The sequence below is a fragment of the Panthera leo genome, chromosome B3, assembly GCF_018350215.1.
Source record: "Panthera leo isolate Ple1 chromosome B3, P.leo_Ple1_pat1.1, whole genome shotgun sequence".
Taxonomy (NCBI): domain Eukaryota; kingdom Metazoa; phylum Chordata; class Mammalia; order Carnivora; family Felidae; genus Panthera; species Panthera leo.
Window position 1 is genome coordinate 124,409,385 of NC_056684.1, and position 19,128 is coordinate 124,428,512.

At 34.7% G+C, this 19,128-nt stretch overlaps 1 protein-coding gene across 14 annotated transcripts in view; it reads right to left on the reverse strand.

Annotated features, from left to right (window-relative positions):
• CEP128 (centrosomal protein 128) overlaps window positions 1-19,128 on the reverse strand; it is a 383,862-nt gene that overhangs the window by 92,509 nt on the left and 272,225 nt on the right. Inside the window, exon 20 of one of the 14 annotated variants that reach the window (XM_042943974.1) lies at window positions 558-715. The exons of the other annotated variants lie outside the window; for them this stretch is intronic. Coding sequence (XP_042799908.1) covers window positions 663-715 — 53 coding nt within the window. The 3' untranslated portion in view covers window positions 558-662. Of the gene's footprint in view, window positions 1-557; window positions 716-19,128 lie in introns of those variants that run through there. 14 annotated transcript variants of the gene reach the window in all.

Here is a 19,128-nt window from a genome sequence, read left to right on the forward strand (position 1 = left end):
TCATATCTACAATTGGGATAACCTGACAATTAGGATAATAATGGCAAAACCCATGACTATACAAGCCAATCAGTAATGTTCAAGTTTATGGCCAAGTTTCTACCAAGCCCATTCAAATGGTATGGTTTACTCAGTAGAGTGGAAAACACCAGAATGACAATCAGAAGACATGGGTTCTAATTCTTCCTCTGCTATTAGTTAGCTAATGGATTTATAAAAATGACCACTTAATCTTTCTTAGCCACAGTGATTACATCAGTAAAATAATGGGAGTAGCCTAGATTATTGCAAAGATCCCTCCAGCGCTGAATCTTTAAGCACTGTACTTTGGCGGATTGTTGCAAGGTCTCTACATATTAGTCGTTGTCTGTGAGTTGACATACTCAATCTGTATGAGTAACAACTACCCAGAGTTAATATGGACGACAATCACCCCCAAAAAACTTTTTAGAAGCCTAAACAGATTCTTCACTTAGTTTAAGTAATTATTCATATTGTTAGGACTGTTTATAGATAACGAACATGTGACAAATTCATTCTCATTCACCTCTGATATCTATCTGTTTTCTTTTACACCCAGGGTAAATACACTTCAGATAATTACAAATCTTCCCTTTTTGTTCTTCAAATCCTCACAATTACAGCAATTCTTCTATATCTTCTTATTCAGAGTCCTTTTTACATTCCAATAAATAAGTTAAATCAACTGTTTCATCTGGAAGTAGAAAAACAGCACAAAATGGATTTTTACAGATGGATTAAATAACACAAATATTTTCATTTGCCAGATCAGTTTCTTTCCTTGTCAGTGTCAAGGCAATAGGAAAAAAAAAAGAAAAAAAAGAAAGAAAAAAAAAACCCAAAAAACAAAAAAAACAAGACCAAGAATGTTTTCAAAGGATAGTTCTCCCCCAAATGAGGCATTATACAGATGTTCTACAGGGCATTTGAGTACACCAAACCCAGTTCACGAAGAGGTGGGATTGGGATTTTAGTGGTTTTAGTCCTTTACTATTAATGAGAATTTAAAATGTGTGTCTCATGCAAATAGAAGGGATTAAAGAATACTAAACTAACTGGCAACAGAAAAATAAGAGTACACCCAAACAGTTTCTAATGTAAGATTATAGCATGAAAAGAAAAATCTTAAATGAGTGTTTTCTTTGGTGTTCTGTTCCGATGGCAAATGGTTTTCATGGATAGCCTCACATACAGGTCATTGCTTCCTTTAATTAGTAACTTTTGTTTAAACGTAAAAAATTTTCAAAGTTATTTTTAAAACCGATTACAACTGCCTAGTCCATTAACAAATTGTCATATTAACACTGGCTACATTGTACTGCTTATCTTTAAAGGTTACTCGATTCATTTTCATAGATTTTAATTAACTTTTCTTTTCCCATTAGGGTTGATCATGAAACAGTGACAGAGGCATTTTGTCTTTTTTCTTTTTTTTTTTTTTTGGCTTCTAGATCTACAACATTTTGACTGAAAAATAGGACAGAAAATGCAAAAGATGTGGATGGTGGTGACTTGTAGCTATATTCAAAGAATCCATGCTCTGTGACCTCAACCAGCACACTGACTCAATCAATTTCATGTTGCCACCGTACTTCTGGAAGTCTCTTTATAACTCTTATTTCCACCAGCATCTTCTCTTATTTGCATTAGCTGGGAACTGTACATATAATCATAACTGACAGGCTAGAGGGAAGTTTAGGCTTATAAAACAGAGAAAGGAAAGGAAAATGCTCATTGTTTAGATTCCCTAAAGTAGAAACTGTGATCTTTGGGAAACAGAATGTCCTATACTTGCAATCTAATCCATAAGGTTTAGGCAAGTGTACAAGTTTGTAACAGACTCCAGGGTTCTACTCCAAACAATGACCTCTTTTCCCAGCACTTTCATATGTGAATATATGTGGAAACCATGTATGTGGCTCTTGGACACTATGTTATTATATATATGTGTGTATATATATGTTTACACACACATATATATACACAAATACATGTGTATATGTACGTGTGTGTGTGTATATATATACATGATCTCTATTCAAATGCCATCTTATCAGAGAGGACTTTTCTGATCTAAAAAGATCTACAACACTACTTACATACTCTTCTCTGTTATCATTACTTCCTGTACTCTTACCTTACTTTGATACTGATATATATATACTTATCAATATCAAAGGCTGTATCTAAATACAAACAGATGTGGTTCATTTTCAAAATAAATAGGTGCTCTAAAGAAAATAACTATATACTAAGAAAAGATTAATAAATATGACAAGTTACAGGGTAACCGAAATAACAGAAAACTAGAGAAAGAAGAGAAGGAGATAGAGTGAGAAAGAATAGCAAAAGACACATCGGAAAGACTGCTATTCCTATAGCATTTCCCCCTTCTCCCAAAGTAGATCTCATTTTTAAGTCCTGTCCTCACATATGCAACCCTTCCTTCAACACTTCCACTGGCTCTCTCTGCGCTCTATTAAAGCTCTCCTTCCTACAGTCTCAGCTCCAGTCCTACTTGCTTCTCTATGCCATTAACTCTACCTCAGGTTCTTCGCCAGAAAGGATCCTTCTGCCTAGAACAAACTTTCCATTCAATCCTTCACTTTATTTAGGTCTCTGCTCATATTGGAAAGGACTTCCCTGATCTAAAATCATCTAAAACAGTACACACATCTGTCCCTTCCAACTCACACTGCTTTAATTTCTTCTAGTCCTTTTTGACATACAGAATTTACCTTTCCATCTTTTAACCGTTTATGATCTTTTCCCTTCACCTTCCATGAGAATGTAAGCGTCATGAAAACACAGTTTTGTTTGTTCAGGTCACTAGTTATCTCAGGCATCTAGAGCAGTGCCAGGCACAAAGAGGGTACTCAGTAAATACTGGATAAATTAATGACTCTAATTCTAGCCTTCTTACTAATGTAAAATTGAACTTTACACACCAGAAATTACATCTCATTTCATAACTTCATTTTCCTCCAACACCAACTTAATGCTGCTCAAAATACCTTACTCGACTTCCCGATGCATTCACACTATAATCTACATTCCCTTTAAGAGCTCTACTTAATTTTCCGGTCTTATTTTTCACCATCCCTTTTCATATTCTAAATTCTACTCATATTAAACTCTTTGTATATAGGGTGCCTGGGTGGCTCAGTTGGCTGAGCGTCCGACTTCGGCTCAGGTCATGATCTCAGAGTCCATGAGTTTCGAGCCCCACATCGGGCTCTGTGCTGACAGCTCAGAGCCTGGAGCCTGCTTCAGATTCTGTGTCTCCCTCTCTCTCTGCCCCTCCCGGCTCATGCTCTCTCTCTCTCTCTGTTAAAAATAAACAAACATTAAAAAAAATTAAAAAAAACTCTTTGCATATCTACAGTGTAGTATGCTCCCTTCAACTTCTATGTCCAAGTTTGTTTTTTTCTGCCTAGAGTGCCCTATCTACCCCTTTTACCCAGTCTAGCTCTTACTTGTCCATCTGGGCTTAGATTCCCTTTGTAACTGCTCTCATCGTCACTACCCTGTGCTTGGCTTAACATACCACTTTCACACTATTTTAAAAAAAATATTAATGATCTCCTTATTTATCTGCCCTGCCTCCCATTGCATCAGGGCTCTTTGGGGACTAGAAAGTGTCTCTGTGCACTTATTCAACATAGAACCTGGAGCCCAGTCAACACTTAATGAATATCGACTAGTGAATGTATAAATTTGTATCAAAAACTAAAGTATTCTGGTTTTTGAGACTTGAGAGCTTGCTAAACCATGACCTGAGAATATTGGGAGACATATGATGATACTGCAAAGACTAAGATCACAAATTTCCACATTAGAGCCTTCATTTTCAATAAGATACATAATCAAATATTTGTTATATGTAATGTCAAATATACAGCTGAGATATTTTAAACTTGGTAAAGCATTTGGAGAAGTAAATATTATGTAATTGGGAAGGGCTAAGCATGAGTCATTTTTTTTTTTTCAAAATGTAACCTTGGTTAATATTTCAAGATTGGCCTATAAACTGAAACTCCTTGCCTGTAACTGACTTTAAACCTTTTAAAACCAAAATGTTAAATCGTGTATCTTGAACTTCATAGCATAAATAATACAAATGTGTTTAAGTGAACTTAGAGATTCCACTATGATAGTACCCCTCAATCATCCCCCTTCTCCCATCAGTAGGGTGAGCATTTGGGTGTCCATTTTCCCACATGGAGATGGATTTGCACTTTGCTTCATCAGGTCTCCCTTGGGCCAAGAACACATTTTAGACATAATTATGGGAGCAGTCTGTGGCAGTGGAAAACCAAAGTTAACTGAACCACATGGAAATAAAACCCATGTCATTGGTGTCATTACCAGTACACTCTAACCAACAGAGTTAACCTCAATGTAAATACCAGGCAAAAATAGCACAACACTCCATCCTTTGGAGAAATCAGTCCCTTTGGAAAGAATGCAATAAGAAGGAAACACCTGGACTCATATTTTATGGACCAAAAGAGGGCACAATTACTGACTTTTTAAAAGTTGTACATGTATGTAAAAAAACTAAAAGAGTTGGAAAAAGTTTACAGTGAACAGTAAGTTTCATGACCTATATAAAGAAAAAGGATTGTGAAGAAGGAATTAGTGAAGGTAAAATAAAAACTTTCATTTTTTTATTCTTAAATAATCTAACAGATAATGGTTTGTTCAAAATAATAATAGCAACAATGTATTATGTATGCTTATGTAGGTACTTATGTGCATATGTATATACATGCGCATATATCTATGCTTATATGTGCTTACATATAAGTGAAATGAATGACAATAATGATATAAAAGATGAAAAGGAGGAAAATAAGGATTATTTTGTAATTTATAAGGCACTTATACTACCAGTGAAGTGGTACAGTGTTATTTGAAAGCAGACCTGTATTAGTTCTGAATATATATTACAAACTCTAGGGCAAACACTACATAAAAGAAAAAATACATAACTAATATACTAAGAAAGAGAGACAATGCAATCATATAAAATACTAAAACCTAAAAAAGGGAGAAAAAGAGTGGAAGAAAAAATAGGAACAACGAACAGGAGCAACAAATAGAAAACAGTAACAATATCGTAGATATTAACCCAATCATATCAAAATCACTTTGAATATCAATGGTCTAAATGCAGAGAGAGATTTTTAGAGTACATCAAAAAACAGTGACCCAACTATATGTTATTTACAAAGAATACACTTTAAATACAAAGATATATATAGATTATAAGTAAATGGATGGAGAAAATAAACCATGCTACCAGTAATTAAAAGGCCCAGGAATAGCTATATTAATTTCAGACAGAGCAGACTTCAAAGCAAGGAAAGTAATTAGAAATAAAGAAGGGAAGTATATAATGATGATGGGATCAAGTTTCCAAGAAGACATAGCAATCATTAACATGTATGTACCTAACAACAGAGCATCAAACTACATGAGACAGAACTGTAGAACTACAAAGATAAATAGATGCACCCACTATAATAGCTGGAGACTTCAAAAACCCTCTATCAAAAATGGACAGATTCAGTGGCAGAAAATCAGTAAGAATGGACTTGAAATCAACACCATTAATGAACTGGATATAGTTGACATCAATAGACTACTTCATCCAACAACAGCAGAACACATAATCTTCTCAAGCTCACATAGAACACTCACCAGGATAGACCACATTCTGGGCCATAAATGATATCTTAACAAATTTAAAAGATTAGAACACACAATGTCTGTCCTCAGACCATAATGGGAATTAAACTAGAAACCAGTAGTAGAAAGCTAACTTAAAAATCCCCAATATGTGGATATAAAACAACATACTTCTAAATAACACATGGATCAAAGGAAAAATATGAAGAGAAATTAGGAAATATTTTGAATTAAGTAAAAATAAAAGTAGCACTTATCAAAATTTCTGGGATGCTGTGAAAGCACTGCTTACAGGAAAATTTATAGTATTGAATGCATATATTAGCAAAGGAGGATCAAAAAAATCAGTAATTTAACTTTCTACCTTAGAAAACTAGAAAAAGAGAAGCAAATTAAACTCGAAGTAAGCATAAGAAAAGAAATAATAAGAACTAGAGCAGATACCAATGAAATTGAAAACAGGGAATCAATAGAGAAAAAAAAAATCAATGAAACCAAAAGCTGGTTCTCAATAAAGATCAATAAAATTGAAAAGCTTCTAGACAGGTTAACTAAGAAAAATAGGGCACAAATTACTAACATTGGAAATGAAAGAGGAGGCATCACTATTTCCATCACTTTTATCCCAGAGAAATAAAAAGGATAAAGAAATACTGTAAGTAGCTCTATGCCCCCAAATTTGAGAACCTATAGGTGAAACAGACCAGTTCCTTAAGAAATAAAATCTACCCAAACTCACACAAGAATAGATAATATAAATAAGTCTAGACCTTTAAAAGAAATTCAATGGATAATAATAAACCCCACCCCCAGAACATAAAGCACCAGGCCCAGATGAGTTCACAGGTGAATTTAATTATAAGGAAGAAATTATACCAACTTTATATAATCTCTTTCAGAGGATAAAAGCAGAGGGAGTACTTCGTAACTCATGAGACCATAAGATTCTAATACTGAGAGTAGCAAATAATTACAAGAAAACTACAGATCAATATCTTATGAACACAGACGCAAAAACTTCCAACAAAATATTCAGAAAATGAATCCAATAATGTATAAAAAGAATCTTATACCACAACCAAGTGAGATTCATACCAGGTATGTATGGCTGGTTTAACATTTAAAAATCAACTAATGTAAGCCATCACATCAACAGACTAAAAAAGAAAAATAACATGATCACATCAATAGATAACAAAAAGCACTTGACAAAATCTAATACCTGTTCATGAAAAATTCTGAGAAAAACAGGAATAGAGTGGATTTTTTTTTCTCAACCTGATACAAAAAAAATTATAGCTAATGTCATCCGTACTGGTGAGAAACTTGAAGCTTTCCCACTTAGGATGTTCCCTCTCATCATTCCTTTTCTTTCTTTTTTTTCTTAATGTTTATTTATTTATTTTGAGAGAGATGGAGAGAGAGAGAGAGAGAGTGAGAGAGAGCGAGTGAAAACACACAAGCAAGGGAGAGGCAAACAGAGGGGAGAGAGAGAGAATCCCAAGCAGGTTCCACAGTTATCTCAGAGCCCATCATGGGGCTCAATCCCACGAACTGTGAGATCATGATTTAAGCTAAAATCAAGAGTCGGATGCTTAACTAACTAAGCCACCCAGACACCATAACCATTACTTTTCTATATCATTTTGGATCTTTGCTAATGCAAGCAGACAAGAAAAAGAAAAGTTATGCAGATTGGGGAAAGAAGAAGTAAAAAAAAACCAACAAACTGTCTTTATTAATAGATGAGAAGATCACATATGTAGAAAATCTGAAAGAATATACAAGAAAAACAATATATATATATATCTATATATCTATCTATATATATATATAGATATATATCTATATATCTATATCTATATATCTATATCTATATCTATATCTATATCTATATCTATATCTATCTAGATATGTATATCTATATATCTATATCTATCTATCTATCTCCGGGAACTAATAAATAACTATAGGCAAGGTTGCAAGGATACAAGGTTATTATACAAAGATCAACTGCTTTCCTATATACCATCAATGAACAAATTGAATTTGAAATTTAAAACATAATACTGTTTACATTAGCATCCCCAAAACGAAATACTAAGGTATAAATTTAATGAAAGATATACAAGATCAATTTGAGGAAAATGATAAAACTCTGATGAGCAAAATCAAAGAAAAACTAGATCAATGGAGAAATATTACATGTTCACAGATAGAAAGGTTCAAATTGTCAAGATGTCAGTTCTTCCCAACTTTATCTATAGATTCAGTGAAATCCCAGTTAAATCCCAGCAACAGTATTTATTTTATGGACACTGACAAACTGATTCTACAGTTCCTATGAAGAAGCAAAAGATCCAGAATAGTCAACACAATATTGAAGGAGAACAAAGTCAGAAGACTGATGCTTCCTGACTTCAAGACTTACTATAAAGCTAAAGTAATCAGGGCAGTGTGTTATTGGTGCAAGATTAGATCCATAAAATCTTAAACTGAGAAATAACCCACATAAATATAGTCAACTCGTCTTTGATAAGGGAGAAAAGACAATAATGGAACAAAGATAGTCTCTTCAGCAAATGGCACTTCAACAACTGGAATTTTTACACGCAAAAGGTGTATCTAAACACAGACCTCACATCCTGCACAAAAGTGAACTCAAAACGGATCACGGACCTACATGTAAAATAAAACACTATAAAATTCCTAGAAGATAACATATAGGAGAAAATCTAGATAACCTTGGATACAATGATTTTTTTTTTTTTAGATACAATACCAAAGACATGACTCATGAAATTAATAATTGATATGATGGACTTTATTAAAATTAAAAACTTCTCTGTGACAGACAACATCAAGAGAATCAGAAGACAAGCACAGACCGGGAGAAAATATCTGCAAAAGATATCTGACAGAGGACTGTTACGTGAAATATATAAAGAACTCTTAAAACTCACAATGAGAAAACAAACATGATTTAGAAATGGGCCAAAGACCTTAAAAGATATCTCACCAAAGAAGATATAGAGCATATGGAAAGATACTTCATATAATATGCCATCAAGGAAACACAAATAAAAACAATGATGTGATATTCCAATGCATATCTACTTGAACAACCAAAATCTGGAATACTGACAACAGCAAATGCTGGCAAGGATGTGGAGCCGTAGGAATGGTAATGAATTGCTGGTGGGAATGCAAAATGGTACAGCAGCTTTTGACGACAGTTCGGCAGTTTCTTACAAAACTAAACAAACTCTTACCATGTAGTTCAACGATAGTGCTCCTTGGTATTGACCCCCAAAAAAGATGAAAAGTTATGTCCACACAAAAATATGCACATGGATGTTTATAGCAGCTTTATTCATTATTGTCAAAACTTGGAAGTAACCAAGATGCCCTTCAGTAGGTGAATTGATCAACTGTGGTCCATCCAGACAATGAAATATTACTCAGCACTGAAAAGAAATGAGCTATCAAGCCACAGAAAGACATAGAAGAACCGTAAATGCATATTACCAAAGTAAAAAAAAAAAAAAAGCCAATCTAAAAAGGTTACATACTGCATGATTTAGACCATATGACATTCTGGAAAAGGTAAAAACTATGGAGGCTGTGAAAAGATCAATGGTGCCAGCGGACTGTGGGTGGAGAGGGAAAAAAAGGCAGAGCACAGAGGATTTTTAAGGCACTGAAAATGTATGGTATTATAGTAATTGATACGTGTTATTATAAACTTGTCCAAACTCACAGAATGTACAATACCAAGGGTGAACCCTAATATAAAATATGGGTTTTGCGTGATTATGATGTGTCAGTGTAGGTTCATCAAATGTAAAAATGTACCACTCTGTTAAGGGAGGTTGATAATGCAGGAGGCTTGTGTGGGGGCAGAAGGAATACAGGAAATCTCTGTACCTTTGTATCAATTTTGCTGTGAATTGAAACTGCCCTAACATATTTTCAAAAGTAACCTTCATTCCCCAATACTCAAATATTGACTCCCCATCTCTTAGGTAACCACAAGCCAACTTCTATTACCACTTTCTAAATTTCATTTCCAACTCATTGTATTAGCATGTTCGTATGTGATGTGTGTGTATATGTGCACAGTCCTCTGTTTTTTTTAACAAATGTTGCAAGTATATATATACTTTTTAAATGTGTTTTTTAATGTGTAAATCTTTGATCTACTTGGCATTAATTTCATTGAAAAAAGTGTGGTATGGTTCATAATCTTTTTATTTTTTTTTAAAGATAAATGGCTAGTTGACTTAAAACCATTTATAAAATTACCGAAATTTTACCTACTTGTTTGAAATGAAATCTTTTTGGGAACTAAACTCTGTATATATTTGAGCATATATCCAGGAACACTGCTGTTCCTATAATCTGTTTGCATGGTCATTTACTACTACCATTAATTTAATGTTGATTTGTGTTTTAATAACTCAGAAGTGGTATAAGAATCTAACAACGAATTATGTGGTAGGTGACGTAGAATGGTAGATGGGGCATTGTGTTATGAATACCATAAACTATAATTCACGGGGTACTTTCATCAACCCTGAATCTCAGTATTTACATAGAAAATAGGGAAAAAACCTTTGGTGTAACAATCAAGTAAAAAGCATGAACACATTATTGCTATATGCACGGGAAAGCACATACTTTCATTGATTCCTAGTGGGAATATAAATTGGTATAACCCTATGGAAAGAAATTATACAAATACTACCAAAATGATCAATCCACATACCCTTTGACTTAACAATTCTACTTTTGGAAATTTATTCAACAGCTATACTTTTACTTGTGCAAATGACATATGTATGTTTTTAATCATTGCAGTGTTACAGCAAAAGCTGAGACTATATTAAATTCATATCAGCAGGAAAACTTGGAAAAGAAGTATATTCACACAGTGGAATTTCTACACAGTTGCTAAAAAAGAATGAAGAAATTCATCATACATTGATACAGAAAGATCTTCAAAGCATGCTAAGTGAAAAGCATGATGTTGAGCAGTCTGCAGCATGTCAGCTAAGTAAAAATAAAAAAAATAATATATATTTTATTTGCTTATATATGCATAAGTTGTTCTTGGAAGAATACATAACAAAACGGGGTGTGCAAATGTGTAGCAAAGGAACAGCACTGATGGTAAGATTTTTAAAATATATCTTCTAATGTATCATTTTAGTTTTAAACCTTGGAATCAATGGTAAAGTATTGAAAACCTATTATATTATAAGAATCATATGAAATTTTCACTTTTGTTATTAAATTTATTCAATTCATCTTTATTAAATATTAAAAGACTAAAGAGAAAATATTAACGACTTTACATTGCCATGCATTATTGAGGGGGAAAAAAAGGGAGAAATACCTACCTACCAGCACTAAGCAACCAAAAAAAAAAAAAAAAAGTGAATAATTTTTATCTAAAGTAAATTTAGCTTGGAATGAGAAAGAAAGTCCATTCCATTATAAATTACGGCAAAGTAAGTCAACAGTGAAATCTAGTGAAAAGTGCCTCAATATAATATATGGATAATTCAACTTAACACTAATGTCATAGCATCTTAGATTATGGTTCTTTTAAAGTATAAACATTTTAATATAAGAAAAATCAGTAAATACTGCTCTTAAAAACTTAGATATAAAAGTACCTGCTATGGGGTGCCTGGGTGGTTCACTCTGTTAAGTGTCTGACTCTTGGTTTTGACTCATGTCATGATCTCCCAGTTGGTGGGATCAAGACGGTGCTGTCCATGCAGACCCTGCTTGGAATTCTCTCTCTCTCTATGTCCCTCCCCTGCTCTCTCTCTCCCCCCACTCACAAAACATATAAAAATTAAAACAAATGAAAGTAACTGCTAGCATGATATTGGCTATGATCTTGCTTTTTTATGTGGTGTGAGCCACAAAAGTATGATCTGAGTTTTAACTACTTTGAAACAATGGTAATCATTTCTTGTCCAATATGCTTGATGGACTTCATAGTTGTTTTACTGGTTTTGATAAAGTTATGATAAAGTCATCTCACAAATCCCAAAATGACTTGGTAAAAGAAGCGTAAGATTAAACAAAGAAAATACAGAGTTATGTAGACATACACAACGAAAGAATGAAAAGGAAGAATGTTAAATTCTAAGATTGGGAACAGCATGAACAAATAGAAGAATCATATTAATTTGATCATGTACTTCTCTTGTTATGTATAGCGTCCTTGGCGATTACCACATTAGATGTTACTAGATCAGAACATTATGATTCTTAGCTACTTAAAAAGTGCCATGAATTTTCATTTGAGATATAACCAGAATTTCAATTTCAAAAATACCAAAAGGTAATCATATTCTTTGAGTCTGTGACTTACTTAATAATACTCTACCTTGAAAACTGAAAGCAAAACGGTATATCAAAACTAGCCTGAAGAGGAAAAATGGACCTAGTAGAATTCAGATACCTGAAGAATAGTCATGAAAATAAAATAACACATCCAGAGTTACTGTTGGTGACACTGAATTCAACTGAAATCAGGAAAGCTTAATAGATCCAATTACATTTTGAAAGTAATTTCTAAAATCCCTAAATATCAGGGAAATCAGAAATGCTGTTCTTAAAGGCTCAGAAATAAAAATAGCTGCTAGGTAATGATGGCTGTGATCTTATGTGTAGCACAAACCACTACATAGAGTAACTGCTGTTTGCTTCAAAACTATTCTGAAACAAAAGAAAGCACTTAAAAAAATATTTTCCAAAATCATTATCCAAATGACCTTTTACAAGAGATGATCTGTCTTGCTCTCTATGCATGCGTGTGTATATGTACGTATGTAATGTATAACATATTTCTAAACAGCTTCATTATATTTTGATTACTATGAATTAAGATAGCATAGGGACCCAGGGAAAGGACTAGAATAGAACACTGAGTAGAAGACGGCAAAAGGACCTTTCAGGAAACAGAGTTCTTTATGATGGGAAAGTTGAGATACAACATTTGCAAATGCAAATGTTCCTCTTTATCATCATCACGAGTACAAAGGAAACCATTTGGTTATTTCCATAACAAGCTAATCTCACTTAAGAAAAAGTGATTACAGAAAATATTTTATACATAAGTTTTCATAAATAAAATAATCTCTTTCATATTTAACAAGATAAGGTTTCTAAATGACGGGGGAAAGAGTTATAGATAAAGGGAAAGATACAAGAATTAATGAGTAAGATACACAAAAGATAAATAAAATGGGAAGAAAAAAATTGAGGTGGTTAAAAATGTTAAAAAAAAAAAAAGGACAAGTAATAAAATGACTTACTCAGAAATAGTCTAGTTTATTTTGTTCTATATAATTCTATTACTGTTACATAACCTCCATACAGTGCTGAAGCCAATGGACATTTCTATTCCTATCTTATCTGGGGTCTCTGCAGCATCTGACCGTTCTGACCACATTCCCATCCTGGAGACTTACCCTTTCTTTGGCTCATGTGACACAGATCTCCAGAGGTCCTTCCTAAGCCTTTTGTCACGCACTCTCAGTAGCTTTTGAGAATTCCCCTTCCCATGGCTAAACCTTACTTATTACTATTTAATCGTTCTGTCCTTAAACTCCTTAGGTTAATATCCAGGGCCTCTGCAGATCTGGTTCAACAATGTGAGTAGCCTAATTTCACCTCCCATGACCCACCTCCAACCATCCAGGTAGGTTGCTCCATGAGATCTTGTTTTCATAATGCTGCTCCTTGTCTTCTGAATGCCTTCCTTTGCATGGTAACTACAACTTAACCTTTAAAACTATGGTATAGTGTCATCTCTTCTAAGAATTTTCTCATAAATCCCTAGTATAAGGTTACTTTTCTCTGTGCTTCCACAGATATCTGTTCATGTAATAGTACTCATCACAACTTAAAAATCACTAATTTACGTGTCTGCTTTCCTACTAGACGATACATTCCTTGAGGTCAGACCACATTTTTTTTTTTAACTTTTTTACTAATAAGTATAAAGTGCACATAGAAAAGGCTATCAAAAAGTTCAAGGAATTATCACCAAGTGTACACCTGCTGTAACCAGTCCCAGAAAGGTCATATATCTTATTGAACTTGCATCCTCTGTGATTAGTGGATAATAAATAATAAATATATGATAAATAGTAATAAAGGACATTAATCAGGTTTGGAGTATATTAATCATTGCAAGAAATCATCCTGTGTTATGATCCAAAAATCAGATTTTAGATACAAAGATCAAGTATCACTTATTAACGGGCAACCTCTCCAGTCACATAAACTAGCAATAGCATAGAGCTGAAATTTGCAATTCAAAAAATATGAAGTTACACAATCACCTTGCCAGGAACCCCAAAATACAGAGAGCTTGGCATCAAAATCCAGGGGAAGATCAGGGTCCATCAAATATCACTTTTGTCAACACATGGTATTCTGGGTGAGCCAGTTACGGGGTCAGTCACAGAAGATCTCTAGGAGTAAAACCCAGGGATATGCAATCAGCCTCAGCTGCTAAACAGCTTGGCTTCTTAGCACTGAACATGTTGAAAGGATTGATGAAAATGGACCGGCTACCCATCTGCCCCATGGTGAGTGGATGTGGGAAAGGAGGCCAGGAGAAATGTTACAGGGCCACAAAAGCACAACTCCATGAGTCAGGTGCTTAGAAGTGACAGCAGCAGAGGGGTCCACTGGTATACAGGACTGAGAGACAGAGTGTCTCAATTTATGTAAGAACAGTCTGCAGCTTGGGAGGCAAGACAGCACAAGCTTAAATACGGAGAGGCTATGCAGTTGACCTGTGAACAACACAAGGGGTTAGAGGCTCTGACCCCTGCACAGTCCAAACGCCACATAGAACTTCTGACTCCACCAAAACATAAAACCTGTTGACCAGAAGCCTGACAGATAGCATAAATAGTTGATTAACATATATTGTGTATGTTATATGTATTGTGCACTTCATTTTTATAACAAACTAAGCTAGATGATAGAAAATATTGAGAAAATCATAAGGAAGAGAAAATGTATATATACTATGGTACTGATAAAAAAAAAATCCATGTATACATGGACCCATGCTGTTCAAGGGTCAACTGTATCAGCAATCACAGCAACTGCTATAGCCAAATGGGACTAACTACAAATGTGGTTTGCATAGAATGGGTCTCCTGTGGCCCATGCAATTTTACTCCTGCTGATGAGAACGGTGTCACTACCAGACTGAAATAATTATTTAACACAACGAAAAAATCTGCATCAATTTCAGTATTACATTTTTACTTCCCTGGTAGTTCATTCAGTGAGAGCTATAATATGAAGGAAAGATTCTTAATAGGAATCATCATAGTGACAATGACAATAAGAATAGCTAAAATTTATGAGTGCTTACTGTGCTCCAGATACTGCACTAAAGGTGTTCATGCCTTTGCCCACTTAATCCTCACCCAATTATGCAGAGACGGTTATTTTCCCCATTTCACAGAGGAGAAAACAGGCGGGAAGAAAAACTCCCCTTCACGACTGGGAATTAGCAAGGCTGGCCCTCTAATCCAAGATGGACTTAGAATCTGCACTTTTCTCTGTTACGCTAAATTACCCAAATTCAAATGACTACTTTCTGTGATATAAGTATTTTAAGAGTCAAGTGTTTACATTTCAGTCATGATGACAGCTGCTGATGAGACTCTTAAGAAGCAAAGAGCAGGAGGGTTATGTAAGATGCCCAAGTTTACTTTAGTTCTCCCCACATCACTCGCGAATGTTTCAAATTCACACGGCTACACATCACAAAGTACTATGTGGACTCTCACTGAGGAAAGAGTGGCAAAGTAAGACTGCATCATTTAGACTTAACTGTCTGCAGTTTAAAAAACTAAATTATTATGAACTACTGGTATTTAATTAGAATATCAAAGCTACAAAAACATTTAGAGATGATGTAGTTTAAAAACAAACAGGTGAGGGGCGTCTGGGTGGCTCAATTATTTAAGTGTACAATTTCAGCTCAGGTCATGATCTCACAGGTTGGTTTGAGAGTGTGAGCCCTGCATCAGGGTTCTCTGTTGTCAGTGGTCAGCACAGAGCCCACTTCAGATCCTCAGTCCCCCTCTTTCTCTGCACCTCACCAGTGTGCTCTCTCTCTCTCTCTCAAATAAACAAATAAATAAACATTAAGAAAAACAAACAAGAGAAAACTGAAACCCAGGAAGAACAGGACATAATTAATGGCCCTACTGCCTCGTCACTTATAAGACTACTTTCTTTTAGATTACTTAGTCTAATGATTCCTTCTGCTAATCACAGGGCTGATTGGAAATTACTTTGTCCTCTAAACAAAAACTTCTGGTGCTTGGGCCGGCAATTTTGCAGTCAATAAACTAAATTATAATGACAGAAGAACAAATTTTGAACTAAGTAAGCTAGCCTACTTACCATATGGAGGATGCTTTGGCAGGAAATAAACTTAGGTTCCAATTCAACTCAGATTTACTGGGGCAAAATACATATGTGAGTTCCATCTCTTAAAAACCATAAGAGGGTGGGGTGACTGGTAATAACTACTTGTAGGATTGTTGTGAAAATTAAATAGGAAATGGGGGAAAGCACTTAGTGTGACACACAAACCATGTTTGATCAAAATGCTGCTTTTCTTGCCTAAAAGGAAATGCAGTACATTGGTTAAAGTCTCAGCTCTGCAGTTGGGTTGTATGGGTTCAAATCCCACTTCAGTTAACAGCCATGTGATTTGGGCCAGATAACTGCACCCTCCAGGCTTTAACTTTCTCATCTATAAAACAGGAATGGACTATTTCCAAGGATTTAGTTAGATAAAACATGTAAAGCACTTAGCTTATTACACCCTAAGCCATATTAAATGCTCTTGAGAAAAATCATATTGATTCCATTTTGTAATATGCAAGAATTTTGAGTATTCAATGTTCCTAAAAGATACTATGTCAATACCTTTGCTTCAATTTTTATTCCCGTATCTTTTTTTGTGTGTGTGAAGATTTAAAGAACCTGTGATCATCAGGTAATTACATAAGGAAAATTGAGGTCCACACATCTATTCCCAGTATCCAAATTTAAAACAAATCACAATGTGTATTCACTATTCAAGATAACCTCATTATACAACATGAACAATTGAGCTAAGTCTTCTGGCAACAAGGTGACTCTAGCTATGCTAGAAGTCATCTCACTGCACACATTTTGAAATTCTGAATAAAACAAAAACACAGTTGAGTTCATAAGAAAAAAAAAAAAAAAAAGAGATGTCCTAGCATGCACAGAGAGTAAAATGACAACCTGAGATGGGCTAACAAGTTGCTGCAACAGACCTTGAGGAGGGGACAGGACTGGGGAGGTCTATCAAACCCACAGATAGGCACTAACAGCTAGCTTTAGGTTTTAGTGCCCATTAGCTAAAAGAAACAGGATGCAATACTTCAAACATGTAGAAAAGAAAAATACAAAGGAAACAAAGTCTTGAGCCCTGCCTAAATGAGGAAGCAAGCTGGAACTGAGATTCTTGCATGAAGTTGGAATCCTCTCTAAGGCTATACTTCCCAAACTTCAGCATTCATCATGATCACCTAGAGGGCTGATTAAAACCTAGAACCCTCAATCCACTTCCAAAAAGTCTGACTCAGCAGGTCTTGGATTCTGCATCTCTCACAAGCTCCCAGCTCTCACAAGCTGCTGGTCCACAGACCAGACTCTGAATAACTCTGCCCTAAGGGGTGTACCACCAGTGAAAACAATCCTTCATGACCCAGAGAGATGATAAGAAAGCTTATCTCTGACCAGGGCTCCTATGTTTGTATACAACATGTTTGTATACAGGTTTGGAATAAAAATGTATACTGTTTGTACATTTTATACATTTGTATACAGGTTTGGGATAAAAACGTGTACTACCCACACAGTATATGAGTGCTACATGTAAGAAATTAACATTTTCAAATTGGTCTTGGGTTGGGAGATTCCTCTGAGGCATATGAAGAAGTAAACATAAGCCTGCTTTGTAGGAAAACTTTCACAAGCCAGATTATGTAAAATTCCCATTTAAATAACTCACAAAGACTAATTACAAAACACATAAGGAAATGTGTCTGTCAAAAAACCCCCCTAAAAAACCCTAGAAGATCAGCACCCCCACAATTTAATAGAATTGAAAAAAACCTATAAATTTCCAATTATTTTAAGACACACACAGGAATAGAAAACATAAAAAAAAAAGAACTTGTAGAAATGAAAAATAATAGTCATTACTACTAGCATTTCAATAAATAGGTTTTAGATGAGATACTGGTGGAAAAAAAGCTTTGGTAAACTGGAGAAGCTGTGTAAAGAAATTACATAGAATGCAGCACAGGGGATAGAAAGAGAAGATACTAACGAGCAGTGAGGTATATTAAGGTTAGGATGAAAAATTCCAACATGTGGCTAACAGGAGTTTTATTAGTTGGCTAAAAAGAGAAGCAATTTTAAAATATATGATGGTTAAAAATCTCTTAGAACTGGGATAATGGGATTAAAGAATCAAGAAGAATAAATAAAAATAAGTTTATGACAAATATAAAAAATAGGGGAGTCTGGGTGGTTCAGTCAGTTAAGCTCTTTTCTGACTCTTGATTTCGGCTCAGGTTATGGTCTCACAGTAGGTTGAGATGGTGCCTTGGGATTCTCTCTCTCTCTCTCTCTGCCCTTCCCCCACTTGCGTGTGTGCACTCTCTCTCTCTCTCAAAATAAACACCTTAAAAAAAACCCAAAACCAACAAAAAACAAATATAGAAAAGTAGTAAAACTGCAGAATATATTGGCAAAAAACATCTTCCAGGGATGAAAAAGATAAGCCAATTCATTTGTAAAGAAAGTGCAATTTGGCTGACAGGAGATAGATAATAGCAAAACAGAGACTGGAAGATAATAAAGTCTCTTTTAAGGGTTGAGAGAACATAACTGACAGCCTAGAATTCTCTACTCAAATAGTCATTTAATAATTAAAACAAAAAACAACAACAACAAAAAGCAAACATTTCAAAGAGACTTTACCACTCACTGGAAGAACTACTAAATGATACTTTTCAGTAAGAAAAAAAGTGAGCCAAGGGTGCAGTGGGGGTGGAGAGATTGGGCTACAGGGACAATGATGCACAAGGAAAATGGTAAATATGTGGGTAAATCTAAATAAGCATCACAATTACCAACAATAATTAGCTTAAGATGGTTTAAGAACAACAGGTAACTAGAACTAGATAAATTCTAACATGTAAAATGGGGTGAGTGAAGACAAAGATATTTTAATGTCTAAAGAGAGAGACACTAGTCACTGCATGCCTTTAAGGAGACATGTTATGGTTTTGAAAGTATGTACCC